Source organism: Glycine max, chromosome 4 (assembly GCF_000004515.6).
Source record: "Glycine max cultivar Williams 82 chromosome 4, Glycine_max_v4.0, whole genome shotgun sequence".
Taxonomy (NCBI): Eukaryota; Viridiplantae; Streptophyta; class Magnoliopsida; order Fabales; family Fabaceae; genus Glycine; species Glycine max.
In genome coordinates, this window is record NC_016091.4 from 43,409,117 (window position 1) to 43,430,639 (window position 21,523).

At 34.9% G+C, this 21,523-nt stretch overlaps 2 protein-coding genes across 7 annotated transcripts; one reads left to right on the top strand and one right to left on the bottom strand.

Moving 5' to 3' along the window:
• The first annotated feature begins 535 nt into the window (after nt 1-535).
• Nucleotides 536-9,286, top strand: LOC100780436 (uncharacterized). 6 transcript variants are annotated; one of them, XR_414031.4, is made up of 5 exons: nt 554-964; nt 2,642-3,013; nt 3,103-7,483; nt 7,816-7,884; nt 9,097-9,286. XR_414031.4 is itself a non-coding variant. In XM_006578555.4 (4 exons), exons 1-3 carry the CDS (start codon nt 827-829, stop codon nt 7,441-7,443), a joined length of 4,851 nt encoding a protein of 1,616 aa, XP_006578618.1. In that variant the 5' UTR covers nt 554-826; the 3' UTR covers nt 7,444-7,483; nt 9,097-9,286. The 6 variants fall into 6 exon arrangements, 4 of the variants coding, with proteins under 4 accessions (XP_014630262.1, XP_006578618.1, XP_040870848.1 ...); XR_414030.4 differs by lacking the exon at nt 9,097-9,286 and adding an exon at nt 8,098-8,385; XM_006578555.4 differs by lacking the exon at nt 7,816-7,884.
• Nucleotides 9,287-9,310: 24 nt separating this feature from the next.
• ROP10 (Rho-related protein ROP10) lies at nt 9,311-13,652 on the bottom strand. Its single transcript, NM_001248915.2, has 8 exons — nt 13,346-13,652; nt 12,979-13,066; nt 12,492-12,601; nt 12,339-12,402; nt 11,082-11,146; nt 10,937-11,002; nt 10,283-10,380; nt 9,311-9,554 (listed from the first exon to the last, which is right to left on the bottom strand). Exons 1-8 carry the CDS (start codon nt 13,451-13,453, stop codon nt 9,515-9,517), a joined length of 639 nt encoding a protein of 212 aa, NP_001235844.2. The 5' UTR covers nt 13,454-13,652; the 3' UTR covers nt 9,311-9,514.
• Nucleotides 13,653-21,523: the final 7,871 nt, after the last annotated feature.

Here is a 21,523-nt window from a genome sequence, read left to right on the forward strand (position 1 = left end):
CTATCCTTTCCAACCACACCAATATGAAAAAGAAAAATATTTCATAAACATACTAAGATAAGACATCTATAAAGAAAAAAATGAAAAATATAAATATAATAAAGTTTAGACGCAATAAAAAAGAAAAGAAAATAAAAGAAACTAATGAGTATTTAAAACGAGAATGCATGTATATCATTACTTTACGAGTGTCATTACTTAACATAAAAACTAAAAAGCACTGAGCACAACATACTCAGGTTATCTTGTTACGTAACCTACTCATTAATTTTTCAGAACTTAAATAAAAAACGAAAAGGTAAAATATCGGAAAATAAAATTGAAAAAGAAAGAAAACAAACAAACAGAAACTGGCCTTTGCCAGCGAGAGAGAAAGTGAAAGTCAAATAAAAAGCAGCAGATGGACCAGTCAATGGTGGTGACTCACTTCCCAAGGCAACCAATCTCCAGTCACATTCTCCACACGTCGCCTCACCTTCCTGTGACGTTATCATTCTCCCTGCCCGTGCTGCCCGCACTGCCCGACCCCTAGTAAGTACCCAAGTACATCCTTCTTTCTTTTACCCACACGCTTTCTCTCTCTTCCATCTCTGTTTCTCTCTCTAGATTCTCGCTCCGAATTCGTTCCTTCGTTTGTTCCTTTTTCGCATTCGTCTTCGCGCGGATCCGAGTGCGTCAATTCGAATTTCGAAAGCCTAGGGTTTCTGGAAAGCATGGTTGCGGAGCTAGGGTTTTGCGCGGATCTAGGGTTTCGCGGGTTCTGAGGGCTTCGGGTGTCGAATTAGGAGGGGGATTTGATGGTACGCGTTGGGGAAAATGCGAGGCTATGCATGGGCGTGGAGGTGAGAAGGGTAAGAGGACTCGGCACATGTGGAAATCCTCCACACGTGGCGACTCGTCTCTGAACGCCGATGTTTCTTCGTCTTCTTCTTCGTCGTCGTCGTCAGTGAAGTCGTTCTGTAAGGTATTGTTAGGGTTACGGTTGTATTTCAAGCTTTTGGTTTTTTCGTTGTAAGAAAAAAAAGGTTATTTATGTTTGACAGCTTATTTGAGTTTATGTGGAAATGAATTGTGGGTTTTTGACGAGTGCGTTGTGTACAAGTATGTGTCTAGGGCAGGGATTAAGATGGAAACTACTGAATTGGTAACCGCAGTGCGTTTAATAAGTGAAATTTCGATTAAGAGCCAGTTATTATAAACTTTTGCCTAAGCACTTATAGGAGAGGAAAATAAAAAGGGAAAACTGAACTGACCTTCTCCATAAGCTAAAATTAGCTTATGCATACGTTAAAAATCAACTTTTTAGAAAAACTAACGTGGGAGAACTTCTAAAAATTAGTTTATGGAGAAACTCATTTCATTTTTTCTTATTTTCTTCTCCTAGAAGTCTTTATAGAGAAGTTTATTCAAACAGGCCCTAATTAAGATTAGTGTTGTTAATTTACTGGAGGATATATTTCTGAACCAGTATCGAATTGTTAAACAAAATGAATAGATCATATTTTCTTGCTGTTACTTCAATAGAGTTGATTTTAATTGTTCTGATTGATGTGAGTGGAGGTGGAGGGGGAAGCAGGTGGATGTTATGCCAATTTATTGAAAATAATTATTAGAGGCAAGGAAATTGTTTGTTTTGATGTCATTTAATGGTGTTGCATGATGCCGGCGTAGTCACTTGGTAGGATGAGATGATTGTTATTGTTTGTTTCCTAATGTAGGTATAGGTTGCACAGTTTTATACCGTGTTTTTCTCTCTAGGAGTATCGAATCTCCTCATTCAATGGTTGTATAATACTAATCTCAGCAAGCTTATATTCTCTGACTGCAGAGTGTTTGTATCCTGTTTATGTTACCCCCTCCATTTCAGTCTGTCATTATTCCACATGTTTTAACTTGTTTCAAATGCACTTATATTTTCTTAAATTGAGGGTATATAATGACTTCCATAAAACATTTACTATTATTTTGAAATGCTGGGATTAACTGTTTTCTGGGTTTCCATAAGACATTACACTTTCTGTGTTAAAATAATCTGTTTTTTTGTATGGGATGCTTACATTGTAAAGGGTAATTAAATATATGTGAAATTATTGATTGATTCCATTGGCAAGGTTCTGCATTAACAGTTGGGGAAAATTGTTCACATGTGCAAGGAAGGTTTTAGGAGGCTGGGTGTGTGTGGGGGGAGTGGTATATATAGATATAGATAGATATGCAGGTAGAAGGAGTGTGAATGAGCATGTGGAGTTTAGGCTGTGATCTTTCTTTTGTCGCCCTGAAAGCTCTGCGAGTTCCTTTCTAAATTCAATAAAAATTTCTTTAAACCAAAATTCTAGTCTTTATTTTTATCATAATGCTCTGCTCTGAACTTATATCAAACCCCACTCCCCCCTTAAAATTTATGTGAAATAAATATACATCACTGGTGATTTTCTTGCTCCTTTAATGAAACTTTTTAAATTCTAATGCCAAAGAAGAATGCATTCATATGGAGATTCTTTTAAAGGGATCAGATGTGTAATAGTTGTTAAAAAAATCAATGGCAATGCTTAAAATCAATTTCTCAAAATGCAAAGCACTGATATTCTGTTGATTGAACATTAATGGTTCACTAAGGATTTTCATTATTTTCAAATCTTAGGACGGTCGCAAAATTAGTGTTGGTGAATGTGCTCTCTTCAAACCATCTGAAGATCGCCCACCATTTATTGGTATAATTCGTTGTCTGACATTTGGCAAAGAGAAAAAATTGAAGGTAGGTGTTAGTTGGCTTTATCGATCCATTGAAGTAAAACTCAACAAGGGTGGACCATTGGTGGCTGCTCCAAACGAAATCTTCTACACCTTCCATAAGGATGAAATTGATGCTGAATCGCTGCTCCATCCATGTAAAGTTGCATTTCTTCGTAAGGGTGCTGAACTTCCATCAGGGATTTCTTCATTTGTGTGCAGGAGGGTTTATGACATTGCAAACAAGTGTTTATGGTGGCTAAATGATCAAGATTATATTAATGTAAGTTTCTGCTATCTTATGTTCCAGTCTGTTATGACCTTTTTATAGTTCTAGTCTTTTCCCAACTTAATTTGTCCCCATGATACCAGGATTGTCAAGAAGAAGTAGATCAACTATTATACAGAACTTGTGTAGGAATGCATGCAGCAGTGCAGCCAGGTGGCCGATCTCCTAAGCCAATGAGTAGTCCAACATCAACATCACAGTTAAAATCTGTTTCAGATAGTGTCCAGAACAGTACTTCTTCCTTTCCATCTCACATTAAGGGGAGGAAAAGGGAAAGGGCTGATCAAAGCTCTGAGCCTGCCAAGCGAGAACGATCAATAAAAACTGAGGATGGAGATTCTGGTCATTTCAGGCATGATAACATTTTGAAGACAGAGATTGCTAAAATTACAGAAAAGGGAGGGCTTGTTGACAATGAAGGAGTTGAAAAATTAGTGCAGCTGATGGTTCCTGAGAAAAATGAGAAGATAGATTTAGCTAGCCGGGCATTGCTTGCAGCTGTCATTGCAGCAACAGATAAATTAGATTGTCTTAGTCAGTTTGTGCAGTTGAGGGGCTTGCCTGTATTTGATGAATGGCTCCAAGAGGTCCATAAAGGGAAGATTGGTGATGGTGTTGGGTCTAGGGATGGTGATAAATCTGTTGAGGAATTTCTCTTGGTATTGCTTCGGGCACTTGATAAGCTTCCAGTAAATCTTCAGGCTTTACAAACATGCAACATTGGAAAATCTGTGAATCATTTGCGAACGCATAAAAACACTGAAATTCAGAGGAAAGCCAGAGGTTTAGTTGACACATGGAAGAAACGTGTTGAAGCTGAAATGAATATAAAAGATGCAAAGTCTGGTTCAGGTCCCACTGTCCACTGGTCTGCCAAATCGCGTTCTTCTGTTGTTGGTCAAGGTGGGAATAGACATTCAGGTGCATTATCTGATGTTGCCATGAAGAGTTCAGTTACACAGCTTTCTGCATCCAAAACTGCCTCTGTGAAGATTGTCCAGGGAGAGAATACTACTAGATCTGCATCGACATCCGCATTTCCTGGGCCTGCAAAATCAGTGCCATCACCTGCATCTGCGACTACAAACCTAAAAGATGGACAGCCCCGTATTGCCGCTGCCAATGGAGGTTCTGATCTTCCCATGGTGAATGCAAGGGATGAGAAAAGTAGTAGTTCTAGTCAATCTCACAACAACAGTCAATCGTGTTCTAGTGACCATGCTAAAACTGGAGGTCATTCAGGAAAGGAGGATGCCAGAAGCTCTACTGCAATGAGTGTGAATAAGATATCTGGAGGCTCTTCACGGCACCGAAAATCTATTAATGGATTTTCAGGTTCAACTCCATCCGTAGGGCAAAGGGAAACTGGATCAAGTAGGAATTCCCCCTTGCACAAAAATTTAACTTCAGAGAAAATATCTCAACCTGGATTAATGGAAAAGGCACTTGAGGGAGTTTCTTGTAAGCTGATTGTTAAAATTCCAAGCCAAGTTAGAAGTCCTGCTCAAAGTGCTAGTGCAGGTTCTTTTGATGATCCTACAATCATGAATAGTCGAGCCTCATCTCCTGTCCTCCCGGAGAAGCATGATCAGTTTGATCAAAGCTCGAAGGAAAAGAGTGACCTTTATCGAGCAAATATTGTCTCAGATATTAATACTGAATCTTGGCAGAGTAATGATTTTAAAGACGTATTGACTGGCTCTGATGAGGCTGATGGATCACCTGCTGCAGTTACTGATGAAGAGCACTGTCAGATTGGCAATGATTGCAAGAAAACATTGGAGGTACCAAAAGCCGCTTCCTCGTCATCTGGAAATGAAAATAAATCTGGAAATTTGCAGGATGCTTCTTACACCTCAATAAATGCTTTAATTGAAGGTGTTAAGTACTCTGAGGCTGATGATGTTGGAATGAATCTTCTTGCGAGTGTGGCTGCTGGAGAGATTTTGAAATCTGAATTGTTAACTCCAGCTGGATCTCCAGAAAGAAACACTACTGCTGTTGAACAGTCATGCACAGGCAATGGTGTTGTTAAGTCCTCTGAAGAGAATCTTGTCCGGGATGAATGCCACTCAAATAATGGTCTTGATGGTGAACATAAGAATCAGGGTTCTGTAACAGGTGATTTAGGGGTAAATGATGAAAGTGATTCTGATTTTCGAGCTTCTGAAGAGAAAGCTGCAAGAGAGCTAAATAAGTGTGTTAATGCATGTAGTATGGATTTGCAACAGGTTTCTGAAACTATTTTAGAAAGCAAAGGAAAATTAAACAAAAAATCTGTATCTACTGCATTGGGTGGCCTTTCTGAAAGTTCTGTACAAGAAGCTAGAGATGGTGACAGAAGCAAGCAGCTCCAGGAGGTTGGTCGGGGAGTGAATGCTGATGAAATTGTTGATGTTAAGGTCAGTTCTGTTGCAGAAGTTAAGGCAGAAGCAACTGAAAAATTGTCACATATAGCTGTGGAAGTGGATGTACAGAGTGATAACTGTACTACTGAAGTATCAACTGGTGGTGGACAGACAGCTGCTATTCTTGTTCAGTCTGATTCGGCAAGAGGAAAAGATGAGAATGTACTCCATTCTTCTGCTTATAGTGTTGATAAGGTTCCTGAAGACTTGACTGAACGGGAGTTTGAAAAAGCTGATGATGTTGATGCTGAGAATCATTCTAGTCAGTCTAAAAAGCAAAGAAATGAGTGTGAAAGTGATGCCTTGACAATGCCTGAGGATAGAGGTTTATGCTCTATTGTGACTGGTATTGCTGCTGAACATGTGGAGGAAAATTTAGAAACGAAAGAGGTTCATGACCAACCTGCCAGAGAGGAACTTCCCAAAGATTCACCTAGTGTCCTTTCACAAGAAATGGATAAGCATCTTGATTCTAAAGGGTCAAAATTGATTGCCATGGAAGCGGAGGAGGCTGAGGAGTGCACCTCTACCACTGCAGATGCTTCTTCCATGTCTTCTGCAGCTGTGTCAGATGCAGATGCTAAGGTTGAATTTGATTTAAATGAAGGGCTCAATGCAGATGATGGGAAAAGTGGCGAGTTCAACTGCAGTGCACCTGCTGGTTGTTTGGTCAGTCCTGTGCCGTTTCCTGCTTCATCTATGTCTTGTGGTATTCCTGCTCCTGTCACCGTGGCTGCTGCTGCAAAGGGGCCCTTTGTGCCTCCTGAAGATTTATTGAGAAGTAAAGGGGAAATTGGTTGGAAGGGATCAGCTGCCACTAGTGCATTTAGGCCAGCCGAGCCCAGGAAGGTTATGGAAATGCCTCTTGGTGCACTAACTACCTCTATACCTGATGCTCCAGCTGGAAAGCAGAGTCGAGCACCATTGGATATTGACTTGAATGTGGCTGATGAAAGAATACTTGATGATATTTCTTCTCAAACTTATGCTCGTCACACTGATTCTGCATCTCTTGCAACTGATGATCATGATCCTGTATGCAGTAAAATGTCTTCACCTCTTCGCTGCTCTGGAGGGCTTGGTCTTGACTTGAACCAAGTGGATGAAGCTTCTGACGTGGGCAATTGCTTGAGCAGTAATCATAAAATTGATGTGCCAATTATGCAGGTGAAGCCATCATTGGGTGGTCCACCAAATCGAGAAGTGAATGTCCACAGGGACTTTGATTTGAACAATGGACCTTCAGTTGATGAAGTCACCACTGAATCCTCATTGTTTTCTCTGCATGCCAGGAGCAGTGTGCCATCTCAACCGCTTGTTTCTGGACTTAGGGTGAGTACTGCTGAGCCAGTCAACTTCTCTTGGCTTCCTTCCAGTGGCAACACCTATTCTGCTGTCACAATATCTTCAATTATGCCTGATAGAGGGGATCATCCCTTTTCAATTGTTGCCCCAAATGGGCCACAAAGGTTGTTGACTCCTGCTGCTGGTGGCAACCCATTTGGACCTGATATTTATAGGGGGCCAGTATTGTCATCTTCTCCTGCAGTGTCATATGCATCTGCTCCATTTGAATATCCTGTCTTCCCTTTTAATTCCAGCTTTCCTCTTCCATCAGCTTCTTTTTCTTCTGGATCAACTACTTATGTATATCCAACATCAGGCAATCAGCTTTGCTTTCCTGCGGTAAATTCACAGTTAATGGGGCCTGCTGGTGCAGTTTCATCTCATTATCCCAGGCCTTTTGTTGTTGGCCTTGCAGAAGGTAGCAATAGTGGTAGTGCCGAGACCAGTAGAAAATGGGCAAGGCAGGGTTTAGATCTTAATGCAGGACCTGGAGGTTCAGATGTGGATGGGAGAGACGGGAATTCTCCTCTTCCATCTAGGCAACTTTCTGTTGCTAGTTCACAGGCCCTAGCTGAGGAGCAAGTAAGGGTCCAGCTGGCTGGTAGTGTTCGTAAGAGGAAGGAGCCTGATGGTGGGTGGGATGGCCACAACCAATCCTCATGGCAATAGCAAAATATATAATCATACAATCTAATGACCACAAATGCTTGTAAGTGTTTAGATTTGTATATTCAAATGTTTGTAACACTTTGTCACTTGTGGGAGAGGATCTGAAAATATATCCTGTGTCATGCTGATGTAATTCAGTGAGGGGGTTACTTTTTTCGTTAAGAAATATATTTAAATGATAAAGGAATAAATGCTATTGCCATTTCTCTGTGGGCGGTCTTCTGTCCCATCTTCATTGAGAAATCCTGCTCTTTTGCAGCCTACTGTGGCTCTCCTATATTTCATTTTTCTTGCTAGTTTATTTTTAACTAACTTTTTTTTCTTTCTTTGGTGATTCCCAATTAAATGTTTTACTAAATATCTTGTCTTCAGTGATTTGAGGATTTGGCAATGGTCAACTTCCAGCGATCATCCAATTTTTGCTTTTGGGAGAATTGGGTGGTAAGTGAGTGCCTGATTATGTTAAGTAGACTCCGATCCCCAATCCCTTTAACAAATGTATTTTAAAGGACACTTTCCGGGGGGTGGGATAATTGTTTGCCCCTACTTCTAGGTGGCTCCAGATCAATTTTTCCTTTGTAGATAGGGGACCATACTTGTTGCATCCATATTCAGTTGTGTTATGATGCTAAATTATGATATTTTCCTTTTTAGCGCACATATAAACATACAAATAGATGCTAGCTGGGGACCGACGAATTTGGCAACTGAGTTCTTCCTCTGTTGTGGTTGATATATGCTGTATCCCAGTTTCCTTCACATTTAATCATTAAACTCTTCCGTACCGTGTCTTCTGGATATTGCTAGCCCTTAACTAGTGTAGTGTATTCATTATTATTACTGGAATTTAGTTTTTTTTAGTCACTTCTGTATTTGGCACGATGATTTTGGTGATGGATTACTGGCTGGAATAGGAGTCTCTCTAAGATGGTTGGTTATGAATTTAATTTTCTTCTGAATGTTTATAAGCTGCAGAAACCATAAAAAGTTCTGATCCTTGATATCAGTGCCAGCAACTTTGTAGGGATACTGGCTGGCTGATTTATGGGGTTTGGTTATTGAGGGAGGAAGAGAGAAGAGAAAATTAAACATGAATTGTGTTTGATATATTCATAAAACCTAGAACACTAATTTATAGAAAACCAAGAAAATATAGGAACTAATCTTAAGAGATAGTGAGAAAATAGGAAACTAAATTTAAAAGTTAATCAAGATATGATACATTGTCATTTTTCTGAAACTGTCTAATTCCGTGTCGTACAAAATTTGTCTTGCCACACTCCAGTCTTTTTGTATATCATTAGTTTCACTGTAATGTTGTGTAATGTACTATAAGAATTTACGATGTCATTTTCATTGGTGTTAAGTTGGAAAGGGGGAAATGGAACGAGATTGACAAGTGTGTGATTCTCACTCCTTTTGCTCGATAAAGAACAAAAAAAAACTCAACATTATCGAATTTCGAAATGGTTTCTAATTCGAGATGCAACGTAAATGGGTCTTACATTACTTATAAGCTATAATAGTCCTATATATTTGCAGTGACAAGCAAGTGGTTTTAGATTAAATTTCCCAGCTTATTAAAGAGGAAATTTCTTAATGTAAGGTTACGTAATATTTGTTCACTGATTCGGACGCTTTAACATTGTACAGTTGTGTTGTTGGAGGCCAAAATTTTCTCTTAGAAGGTGAAGGCAGAAGGAGTCTTGGGTCAAGTGGTAATTTATCTGCTTGAGAGATTTGATGAAGATTATCAAGAATACAGCATGCTCTAGAGAAAAAAAGAGACTCGATTTGAAACTTGAACGCTTCCAAAATAAATAAAGGGTAGCTAGCAAACAAACTCACTCTGCTTTATTTACAAGCTATCGGGTGCAACTGTTTTTTATAGTTCCTCAATACATTAAAACCCATAAGATATTAAATTAAATTAAATATAACCAAATGTAAGTAGCTATTCTGCAAATTCCAGCCAAGTGATTTTAGGTTAAGTTTAAAATTTCTACACGGCGGTAACAGGCTTCTCCCCCTAGCACGTGAAACCTTTGGATGAGATACTGATGAAGTGTTTTCACTTAAGACGAACAATGTTCCTTCCACAGAGGACATTTCTGCATTTTCAGAGATAGATTAAACCCAAGAACAAAAAGTTATAAACTAATCACAATCTGCAACTAAAACCTAATCATGGCTCGTGATAGTAATATTACCATGAAAACAAGGCGCCAACATGAATAAGATTTTATCATGTGAATATAGTGCTGTACTTTCTTTTAGGCAGATGCTAACTAATGTCCAAGTTAAGGAAGTAAAAAGGATTTTTTATTGGGATACGAAAAAATGAACTCATCTATGATTTTAAATTGTGCTCTCATATGTTTTTTCTAATTAAATCTTTTCTCTTTTAGGATACTCGTTAGCAAGATTCTTTATTTTATTACAGCCAGATAGCGGACACTATAACTGCCACTAAATGAGTAGTGCATCCTTTTATAAACTAAGGTGCTTTAATGGGAGTTGCCATGTTATTCATTATTGTTTTCCTTAAGTATTGGTAACCTAACCTAACTAGTTCTTAAATATTTTATTAGTTGTTGATTCTTACAATAAATTTTTGGGTAAATAAAACCAACTAATAAAATATTTGATTACTAAATTGGATAGATTTTGGATTAAGTAGAGCAGCCACAAGAGGGGACCTCAATGGGATGTCAAAATATAAAATAGTTGAAATGGAAATCGCGAGTGTGAAAGAAAAAGGGTTACCCTTATCCCCTCCCCTGCACAAAAATAAAATTATATAAAGCTGTTAGATATAATAAGGAAAAAGTGTACTGACAGGAAACAGCCACGTGGTTTTTTCTTCCTTTTCTCGTTTTGCTTTTGTGGAGGCTTGATGACCATTCTGATCGCAGCATCAAAAACTGCCTTCACATTCTGAAACGGTATTAGAAGTAAATTTATTTCAGGCAGAATATTTGTTTAAACATCAAAGTATTGATCTGCAAAAATGATGAAAAATATCTTGCATACCAAATTGATACACCAATAGATCCTTTGTCAACAAACATCACATGACATGAGCAAACAAACTAAATGGCATAGCTTTATATTAGAATTTTCACATCTAAAAAGCATCCATTTGATAATTTTGCAACTTTATTAAGACATAATGCTCAATAAGGTTTGGTTTTTATCATCACAGATGATGCTCTAAGCATCCGTTTGGTGAACTAGCATCTTTTGTATAGTACTAAAGCAACATAACGAAATTACCTCTTTTGGTCCGAAATTTTGCATGAATGATTTAAATTATTGCACATCATTCGCGCCTACCATATTTTATATTTTTATTTAAATTGCATTCCTCAGTATGATGCATCATAAGTGGAGAGGAAAGCTAGTTTCTTTAGATGACAATTTGTGGTATTTTTTCATATTCAGCTTGAAACATTGAAAAACTGCAAGAATAAAATGGTTAGTATAATCATACCTGCTGAGTTTTTGAGCTGCACTCAATATAGTAGGTAGCTCCAATATGTTTACGGAGTTCCTCACCCTAGTTATGAACAAAAGACCAACAGTTTTAAAATTAATGCGTGTTGAACTCTATACACATAATGAAGGGAGATTTGTACTTGCTCAGTAGTCACGGGCACCAAGCCAGGATGATCAGCCATATAGTGCCTGTCTTCGCGCAGATCTGCATGCTCATCATAAACACAGTAGCAATGCATGTCAAACTACCACCATATAGAAGATAGATGTCCAAAGTGTTTTCTTTTTCTTTTTGTTTTTTTAAATCTAATTGTTCGGTGATAATTTTTTTACCACCATCAGAGATGCAAGATAAATAAAATCTAAAGCTATGCTGCAACATAAGATTTGCTTTAGGATGTGCTGAAGCCAAAAACAGCAGAACTGTTCAACTATCAGTGGACTAGGTCTTCTATATGGAACACAAGAGACCGAAATTTGTTTGATCAAAACACTAAATTCTCCAAAGTAACAAATGATTCAAGTACAAATAAAGGAGAACGGAGAACCAGATTAATTGTTGTATATTCAATTGTTACAGTTGATGGTCAGCATTCTGCATCATGAAGCCTAATTGAAATTGAATCATTTACGAAATAATTTTGTAATATTGTCACGGGGCTTCCTTCTCATGATCCAAGCTTCATTTTTTATTATTTTGGTGAAAAAAACTTTGACTTCCTTGTGTGATGGATGATCTAATATTGATCAATTAAAAGGGATAAGAACATTAAAGCTACACTATGAGAATAGCCTTTAAAGCTTATAGCACCATAGTTCTTCTTTACTCCAATAAAAGTAGATGGCATCAATGGTATAAGGCATGACATAGTTGCAGCAAAATTTTTTGGTCAACCAAATGCAACTTCCTTAGTGGATCACCAACATGTGATGAAGTAGATGTAAACTAAAATGTCTTCACTATAATAGACATGGACAAGTTTTGAGGTGCACATATAAGCACATTCAACATGAATGCCAAGTGCCAACCTTCACAAAATTTGGATAAATGAGTTTGTTAAGTTTAAAAAAGTATTCTCTGGCACAAAACTTTGTGCATATTTTTTTAATGAGTTGTGTTGTTAAACAGTTAAAGAGAACAATAAATCTATGCAAAATGGTCATATGTTTCAACCTAACAAAATAAAGTTTTAAGATTCTAATCTAAGAATAAATGCCAGTTCCTATAGTTCAGGCAAGGGAATAGATGAAGTTTTAGTCTTCTAGTCCCTCATTTCTTCATATGTGGCTGGATGCTTTATGAAGAATTCGATAATCAATATACTAAAAATCTATAATTGGAAGAAAAATTAGCATGAGACTAAGACAAGCATTAATACAATTGAATGATGACTTACCCAATTTTGTGCCAACTAATACCAATGGGATGCCAGGGGCAAAATGCTGGAGTTCAGGGATCCACTGGACAGTGCATACAAATTAGAGAACAAAAGAGAAATCTGCAAGACATCAAAAGTACCAAATTCAGAGATACAAGCACTGAAGCATACCTTCTTCAGCACATTCTCATAGCTTGCGCGACTAACTAAAGAAAAAGCCAAGACAAAGACATCTGCCCCCCTGTAGCTCAAGGGCCTCAGCCTGTTGTAATCCTCTTGCCCTAAGGAAGATAATGGAAACAAATACAACATAACAACCTTTTTCTTTTGACAAATATCATTCTATCAGCCAAACCAGAAAACAATCCCCATCATCATTCATTTGAACAAATTTGATTGATACGTCCTGTGGTTTATTGAAATTGCACTACCTTTTTAAGATTTACACTTTGCAATAACTCTTCTTATGGGGATACATGGTGTAATGTATTTCAAACAATTAAGAGAAATTACTATAGCGGCTAAAAAGGCAGGAGTATTGTGTGCTATCTCAAGAAACCACATGGGGTGTCACTATAATTTGTTTGTATTTTTTTTAAAATGTTTGTGTATAACTGAACACCAACCTTAAAAAAAAACACTATAACAAGTTTCATACCAGCTGTATCCCAAAGGCCTAAATTGACAGTTATGCCTTCAACAACCACATTTGCACTGAAATTATCAAACACAGTGGGGATATAGTCCTGATGATCAACATAGGGGGAAGCAAAATCAGATAAACCCAATGGTGAAGCTTCACAAGATAACAACTGGGTTACTTTCTGCACTTAGCACACACATAAAACAGTTTTCTTTACTCAAATTAAGATGATTTCAACAGAACAGAGAAAAATTCAGAAAGCACACATACACACACACACACACATAGTGGACATTACAAAACAAAAATAACATCAAACGATGGCAATTCAATAAAAAAATGATCTCTTGAAAACAAAAGATGTGGAAGAAAGCATCCACACCGTGGGGAATTTGTTGCTGGTATAGCAAATGAGCATGCAGGTCTTCCCTACAGCTCCATCGCCAACGGTCACACACTTGATGAATCTTGGGGCAGTTGCAGCAGCCATTGGAACAAGAAGAAAAGAAGAAACTTTCTCAGAATAATTTAAGCAAAACAAAACAGAAGTGGGGTTGTTTTGTTGTGTGTTGGATTGTTAAAGATTGAAGCTTTTTTTTGATTGAACCAGAGACAGATAGAGAGAGAAAGAGAGAGAGAGTGGCGGCACTTCACATGATTCTCACTCATTCCCTCTTTTTTGTACCGGCCAATTATTTTTTTCCTTTTTAATATTAGTCTTTGCAAATGCAATAGTTTCCAACTCTGCATTAAAAAATGGAACTGGGTATTTAATTGGATAATAACATGCGAAAATACTTTTTCTACACTATAATGCAGATTAATTAAGATTAGTTTGAATACAAATTATTCTAGTTATATATTACGATTTAAATGTATGAAATTTTAAGAAAAACGAACACTAACATATATATACACTATCGCAATTTTACTTCCTTTTGAAGTAGTACATATTTCCAAATTGGAAGAAGTTTTTTTCTGAAATTTATAACTGGCTCTTTTAATGATAAGTTATAGCAAACTCGTACATCACATGACTCGTATGTATTTATTAACACATAAGTGCCTTTCATTACACATTTTATATTTTTTTTATAAATTTTAAAAAATTGAAATATAAATTTTGTTTTATTATTATAACTTTATAATAGGTGCATTTAGATCACTTTTAAACAAAGATTAAATTTAAAGGAATGTCTTAAGTATTAATAAACATTTACAAGTCACGTGATTGGTTTTGATTTGTTCATAGACAAAAATGATAGATGTGGAAAAAAATAAGTGAAAAAGGAAAACAATAGTTGTTATGAACCGTCTTTAACGTTTGTGAATAACTTCCTTACGTTTTGCATTAAAAAAAAAAAAAAAACTTTCTTACGTTGGTGTTTGATTATTTTAAATTAGGGAGATTTTAAAAAATGAATAATGGATTAGGTTCAGTAGTTTTAAACTCATATTGAGTGTTGAGGATGACAATTATTTGTATATATATATATATATATATATATATGTGTGTATATTCATTTTTTCAAAATAAAATTTCAGTTCAACTATTGTATATATAGAGAAAAATTCTTGCTGCAAGAATTAACTCAAATATGTTGTAGATATTTTTTTTTTCTATTTTAATATAATTATTTCTTATAAAGGATGTAAGTTGTCTTCGATAAAATTTATCAATTACCTTTAATGTTGTTCTTGAAATTTTATTCAACTTATTTAATTAAATTGTTTTGCGAAGGATTTTATGTTATCATAGTAAGTTTGTAGCAGAAAAAAGGTATTTTGTATCAAATAACTAGTGACGAAATAATTATTGTTTTAAAATAAAAAATAGTAAAAAATAAAAATTATACTATATTTTTATTATCTTCTTTTAGAATTAGTATTCGGTGTGAAGTTGGTGCATTTATTATTCATACGCGGCATGGGCCCATGATAAGAGTGTTTGGTGGTCCAACCCGCTTCAAGTCCTCAACAGCGTTGGATTGGAGGTAACATACGTCCTTGCATTTATTATTACTATTATTATAACTATGAACTATCAATTTATTATTATTTTATTTAATTTTATTCTGTATTTAATTATTAATTAGAAATCACTATAAATATTAAGTTTTAAATTAATTATTATTACAAAAATAATAATCTTATCATATGTCATTTACTTATGAATTAATGCTTTTTAATTAATTAATTTGACATGCTTGGTTGCGTTTTTGTGTTTGAATCTTGCATAAATTATTACGGGCCTATTCTTTTAAAACAAATATGATAGGTACATATGAAAAAAATTAACAAGAGGTTTTTACATTGGCAATCACATCTTTTTAGGAAAAATATTTTTCTAATCAATTAAATATCTTTATTCTGTATAAAAATTTAGTAGGGTTAATTAAAAATATATTTTAAATAAAAGTATGATGTAAAAATAATTTTCTATAATTGATTTGCCTAGGTCATAGACCACGAATGTCCACCAACTCACTAGATTAGGTACTAATTCTGCTTACGATGCATGATTGTCGTTGGTTCAAGAGAATTTTACATACCATGAATATTGAATATGAGTTTTTCCACTAAATAAATTGTTCCTACTCATATGAACCCAGTGAAACCTTACATTACTGTGCCAATCCTTTAGGTTTTTTATAATTGATACTGAAAAATTAATTTAGGGGGGTGTATTGGATTAAGATTTCAAAGGATTTTAAAAGACTTTTTTATGATTAAAAAGTCTTGTGGTATTCAATCAAGACTTTTATAAAATATAAACAAATCTTGTGGTATTCAATTAAGACAATAAAGATTTTTTTTTCAGGGCAACAAAATCTGTTGGTATTCAATTGAGATTTCTTACCACTTTTAAAATGTCTTTTGGTATTCAAAAGTAAATAGATTTTGATGGATTCTTTTGTGGAATGGATTTTGAGAGACTTTTTAGTTAGAAATACACATAAAATACTCCTCCAACAATCTCACCCAAACCCTTGAGACTTTTCATAATCTTCCAAAGACTTTTTCTTCTCCTGCCGAACAAGACACAAACCACTACCAGGTTCATTCTCTTACAACTTTTCAATCAATTTTACCTATTTTTTTAATGGCAATCGATAGTCAATATTGTTCATACTATATGTATATTACGCAAATCAAAAGAAAAGGGTGCTGTATATGCTCCAATACACCCCCCTAAATGTATTTCTTGAAAAATTATTTGAATTATATAAAAATTGTTTTGTAATAAATTTACACACACATATATTGAACACTTTATTGATATTTTTTTATCACATCATATCATTTATTGTACTTATATTTTTTCTTCTTTTTTCTTTTTTTAAATAACATTGTGATTTCCAATAATTATTTTTTGTAGAACTTTATTTTTTATATCTAAGTGTCTAGTAGAAGGCGTGTACAATATATTTCCTAAGTTTAACCTTTAAAACTTTTTTTTTTAATAATTGTCCGAAGTGAAACAAATGGGCAAACTTTGGAGCTCTTAGAATAGACTGCAATACTCCACATGCCGTGACATAACTTAGGGAATTATTATGCACACCCCAACTTATTGTTTAGATCACGCCCTTTAATTGAAAAGTCCAAAATATCATTTCCTCTTTTGTACTAAACCAGTTATCAAGCACCTCTCCTTTGTATTCTTCTTCATCTTCATGCACCTGTTCTCCTAAAATCAATGATCATCCTTGATCCTCTACTTGTGTTTCTCCTCGTAGTGGCACCCCTTTCTCTTCGGTCATGGCGAGTTATGTCAATTCCATATTGCTAAAAATGTTAGAGCAATACGGGATTTATGTGAGTCTCATGGAGGAATGGGGCAACATCTTGGATGCTTGGTTATGAGTTTATATCTTCTTCTAATGAGTTTGCGTATGACCAACCATTGGACGAATTTGAAGATATTTGCTCACATTTTCCTTTATTCATTGATTATTTGAAGAATACATGATTATACCACATTAGGAGAATTTGTTATGACATGGATATATCAAGTGATGCACCTTGGAAATACAACAACAAATAGATTTATTTTTGTTTGCATATTAATTTGACCTTAAGAAATAATTTCAAAGTATTTATTGTGATTTCAATGTACAATTGAGAGATAGCATAAGAAACTTGTGTAGTTATTGTGATTTCAATGTACAACATGATCAAATTGAAAGGATTTGTGTAACTAGGAGAAATTTCTGTTGTGAAAAGAAACTCTTATACTTAATAGAAAATTGTTTTTGTTGTGTATTTCATCTAGATACACAATGAAAACATATTTATGTTGTGTGCACTTACTCACAAAACAAATTACTTTCGTAAGAAAAAATAATACTAACATGGCGGGGGTTTAAATAGAAATAAGGGAGTGCAACAACCCCACAACTTATTATTCTTTTTTTAAATTGTGCACTTTCTAGATTGTTTTGGGCCTTCTTGTTTTTATTTGGGTTTGCTAGCTAGGCTATTGCATCTTGCACCTCCCATTGCATTCCAAAAATCTCATTTTAGAATAGAAATTACCATTTTGAATGGGCTTTTCAAAATGCAATGTGAAGTACAAGATACAATAGTAGGAGTGCAGAAAACAAATGTTAGGTTGCTATAGCCCCTATAGATTTGCTATTGGCTCCTACCACCATTCAATTTTTTTAACAAAACCCTTTCTTGCATTGCAAAATGGAATCGCGATTCCATTGTACATCGTTCAACAAAATTGTGATTTTGTTATACATTTTTTTTGCACCCCCAAAGTGCAACAAAATTCTGTTGGGTGGAAAATATGCACAACATAATCACGATCCATTGTGCAAGTGGGGGTCAATAAAGCATGAACAAAGGAAGTATGATTCCGTTGCACAGCGTATAATAGAATCATACTTTTGTTGGGCCTTTTGTTTTCTTGAAAAAATATATAACAGAATCACAATTCTATTGTATATTTTTTATTTTGGTTTTTTAATGTTTTGACAAATAGGTATCACAGATGAAAATAACTTATGTATTAAATCAAATTTCATAGAAGTTTCTTTTACATATTGAGATACGCATCCATAAAATTAATTGGATATACATTCAACATTTAAAATTATTTTAATCCATAGAAATGTGTACTACATATTGAGATCCTTTACTTGAATGAAATTGTATTGAGTTGAAAGCTTGCATGCGTTTCATGTAAGGCTTTTGTCACAAATGGGTTTTGGGTGTGAAGTATCTTTTTTACTGTGGTAAAACAAGAGGAAATGAACAATTATCTTTTAAAAAAAAGTTATATTATCATAGAAAAGATGAACTGAGCGAATAAATCAATATTAGCTTACAAAAGTAAATGATATCTTTAGTGAATAATACATACATGCACAAAGTAATTTCCATTGACAAATCCAATTGTAACGAGACAAGGAGCAGATGGTGTGGGATTCCTAATTAAGTGGAAAGAAGGTTCAACTTTGCAGCCTAGATAAGTGGGCCAATGCAACATTATACCGCTAATAATGACATAACCCATGTCAGGAATGGTCATCCACTTCGCAGTGGGTATTGAACCACTTTCAACATACAAGAGGTTATTAATTTCAATAGTCTTTCTTCTGAGCCAAGTAATTCAACATAGAGAAGGTGTCATATTTGAAGTTCTCAAATCAAATCTTGGCAACGAGAGACCAAGAGTCCCTACCTTGGCTTAACAAAGCTGCAATTATCTTGTAATTACAATTTCCATTCGGTGTGACATCAACAATGTTTAGAATGTATTGTTGCAACTCATTAGAAAATCCATTCACATAATGATCCATTTTTGTCTTCTTGTTTTCATGGCCAACTTGTGAGCCACACTTAGAGTTCTCGAACTACCAATCATCGTGTTCATTTCATCAACGTGCTCCCACATTGAAGGTTCACGTTTGATATATTTCACAAACTTCGATGCACCTTTTTTAGAGTTCCTGAACTACCAATCATCGTGTTTATTTCATCAACGTGCTCCCACATTGAAGGTTCACGTTTGATAGAGATCACAAACTTCGATGCACCTTTTTTTTTTACTTTCTCTTGAGGGGGACACATTGAAGTGGTATTTGAAAATGTAAATTCACAGAATTTAATCTTTAAGGTCATTTTACCACACACGTATAGTTGTGAAAATATCTTAAACAAAGCATCGACCTTATGTGTCAGGGTTAAGTCCCCCTAAGAGTCACCCTTATTTTATAAACTATGAATGGATAACATCTTCCAATGTACATGGATGCACTTCAAGGGAATAAAGCCATATATACTGATAAATTCAACAAGTTCACAAGCACATGGTAGACCTGAGTAACTTTAAGTGTGTAGCCACAAGCATAATTGTCAATACCTATAGTGTCAACCTGTTGCAACTCATGGAAAATGATGTCTTATGCTTCTCTTTATACATAGATGCACAAATTCTTATATATTAGGGTATCAAACCTATGCTTAACCATATTTATGTTTTTCTGAAGCAAAGCTTTAATTGTCATACGTTGCAAGACAAACATCTTATTCATTGCATCCCAACAACTACACAAATCTCTTATGCTATCTCAAAGCAACTGCTTCAATCTCGCATGTATGCCTTCAACCCTAATATGCAACAAAAATGAAATGTAAGAAATTATGCAATTAACAAAATGAAATGTTAAAAATGGCTAATTTCAATGAATTTATCTACCTATTTGTTGTTGTGTTGCCAAGATACATGACCCAATAAACCCATGCTTGTACAAACTTCTCCTTAAAAGGCATAAACCATGCGTTTTGGACATACTCTACAAATACTTTATAACATATGCACTTGTTTGTAAAGCTTTTCAAGCGTTCGTTATATGATTTTTCATCTGGAGATTGGAGCAATAGCTCCTAAGCATCCATTTCATTTTGCCACTCTCTAGCCTTATCCAAATGGATTTTTCATTTTGTGCTGACATTTTTTGTAATAAAATAAACATAAAAAGTTGGTTGAAGAAGGAAGCACAGTCTCCAATGCATTAAATGAAAGCAAGATCCCTATAACTGACAAAAAGCTGAAGCAACAAAGCATTTTTCTTACACAATCCTTTCACCTTACTTAAAGCCCATTCAAAATTATCTACTTTCTCATAAATTAAATAAACAAAGGCAATAACAAAAGTCATGTTTTTTTTGAAGTGATATCAACAATTTCTAACAATGGAAGATGATATCTATTTGACTTGTAAGTCGTATCGCCAATCATTATTGTTGGGAATGAATTTAGGAGTTTGATGGAATCTAAATGTGTCCATAATGTATCTTTGTCGACATCTTCATTGTCTAATTGTCTAAACTAGGTATGATAATCGGTAGGGTTTTAGGTAGGGTCCTATAGTACTCGTCCCCATACTCATGTTCTGAAAAAATCCCCATAGTCGGCCCTATACATGCTGAGGTAGCAACTTTAATCCTCATACCCATTGGGTACCTATATACCTATACCTGTACCCGAGACCCACACTTTACTTATGATATAAAGTTAATAAATCAATATAAAAATTAATCAAAAAAATTACTAAAAATTCAAAATGCATTCTTAAATTTAAAAAATAAAACATTAAGAACATGTTCACACAATATTAAAAACAAATAAGCATAGCACTGATTCATCAAAACTCAAGTCATAAATAAACAACATTACAAATATAATAATCCAACATAACATGATTCTTAAAGTTAATGCTTTATTTGCTTAACAAAAACACTAATTAAACTTGGACATCATGTGGTGATAATACTCTCCAAGACTAGTAAAAAAATAGTAAAACTAATTAGCTCATAATTATATATTATAAATTAAAAAAACACAAACAAATAGGATATTTGACCTCATCATAAAAATCAACTTCTCCATATTTTTGTAAGAACCTATCTCCAAATTCTATATATTGCTTTGATCCCCCAATACCAATAGAAACTAGAACATGACAAAAAGACAAATGCATTAGACCTATCACAAATGTTAAATAAAACTATCAATAGAAGACAAAACAACAATTGAATAAACAAAAGAATGTAATTTTTATTACCTTGTTGCTTATGTTTCATTTAGCTTTGTGCACACATAAGTGCCTCCAAAGTAAACTCATGAAGCCTAGAACGATGAGGACTCAATAACCTACCTCCCATGTTGAAAGTAGATTCTAAAGCAACAATTGAAATTATATTGTCAAAACATCCTTAGTAGTTTTCTGCATAATTGGATATTTGATCCCATTTGTTTTCCACCATCAAAGAATGTCAAAATTAGCACTCATAAGCAAACCTTTCTCATCCAAGTAGAGATCTAGTTCATACATTGTTTGTATCTTAATTGTTTTATTCTCAAATGAGTCATAGTCACTAAGGAAATTGCTAACTTCTAGATTATCCAAGTTTGACTCAATATCATTTTCATGTGAAGTTGAATTTTCCATTATTCCCTTTGTCTTAATATGGTACTCTTCAAATAATGAGTAACACAACTTCCTGATATTGTTCATTTCAATTGAAGATGAACTTCCATAAA

Excerpts from the sequence above, each read along its gene's own strand:
- LOC100780436 (XM_014774776.3), top strand. The coding sequence starts at position 827 with ATGCATGGGCGTGGAGGTGAGAAGGGTAAGAGGACTCGGCACATGTGG. Across the intron at positions 965-2,641 it reads CAGTGAAGTCGTTCTGTAAG|GACGGTCGCAAAATTAGTGT; the intron begins GTATTGTTAGGG and ends TTCAAATCTTAG. Across the intron at positions 3,014-3,102 it reads ATGATCAAGATTATATTAAT|GATTGTCAAGAAGAAGTAGA; the intron begins GTAAGTTTCTGC and ends CCATGATACCAG.
- ROP10 (NM_001248915.2), bottom strand. The coding sequence starts at position 13,453 with ATGGCTGCTGCAACTGCCCCAAGATTCATCAAGTGTGTGACCGTTGGC. Across the intron at positions 13,067-13,345 it reads CCAGCAACAAATTCCCCACG|GACTATATCCCCACTGTGTT; the intron begins GTGTGGATGCTT and ends GTTGATCATCAG. Across the intron at positions 12,403-12,491 it reads ATGAGAATGTGCTGAAGAAG|TGGATCCCTGAACTCCAGCA; the intron begins GTATGCTTCAGT and ends TGCACTGTCCAG.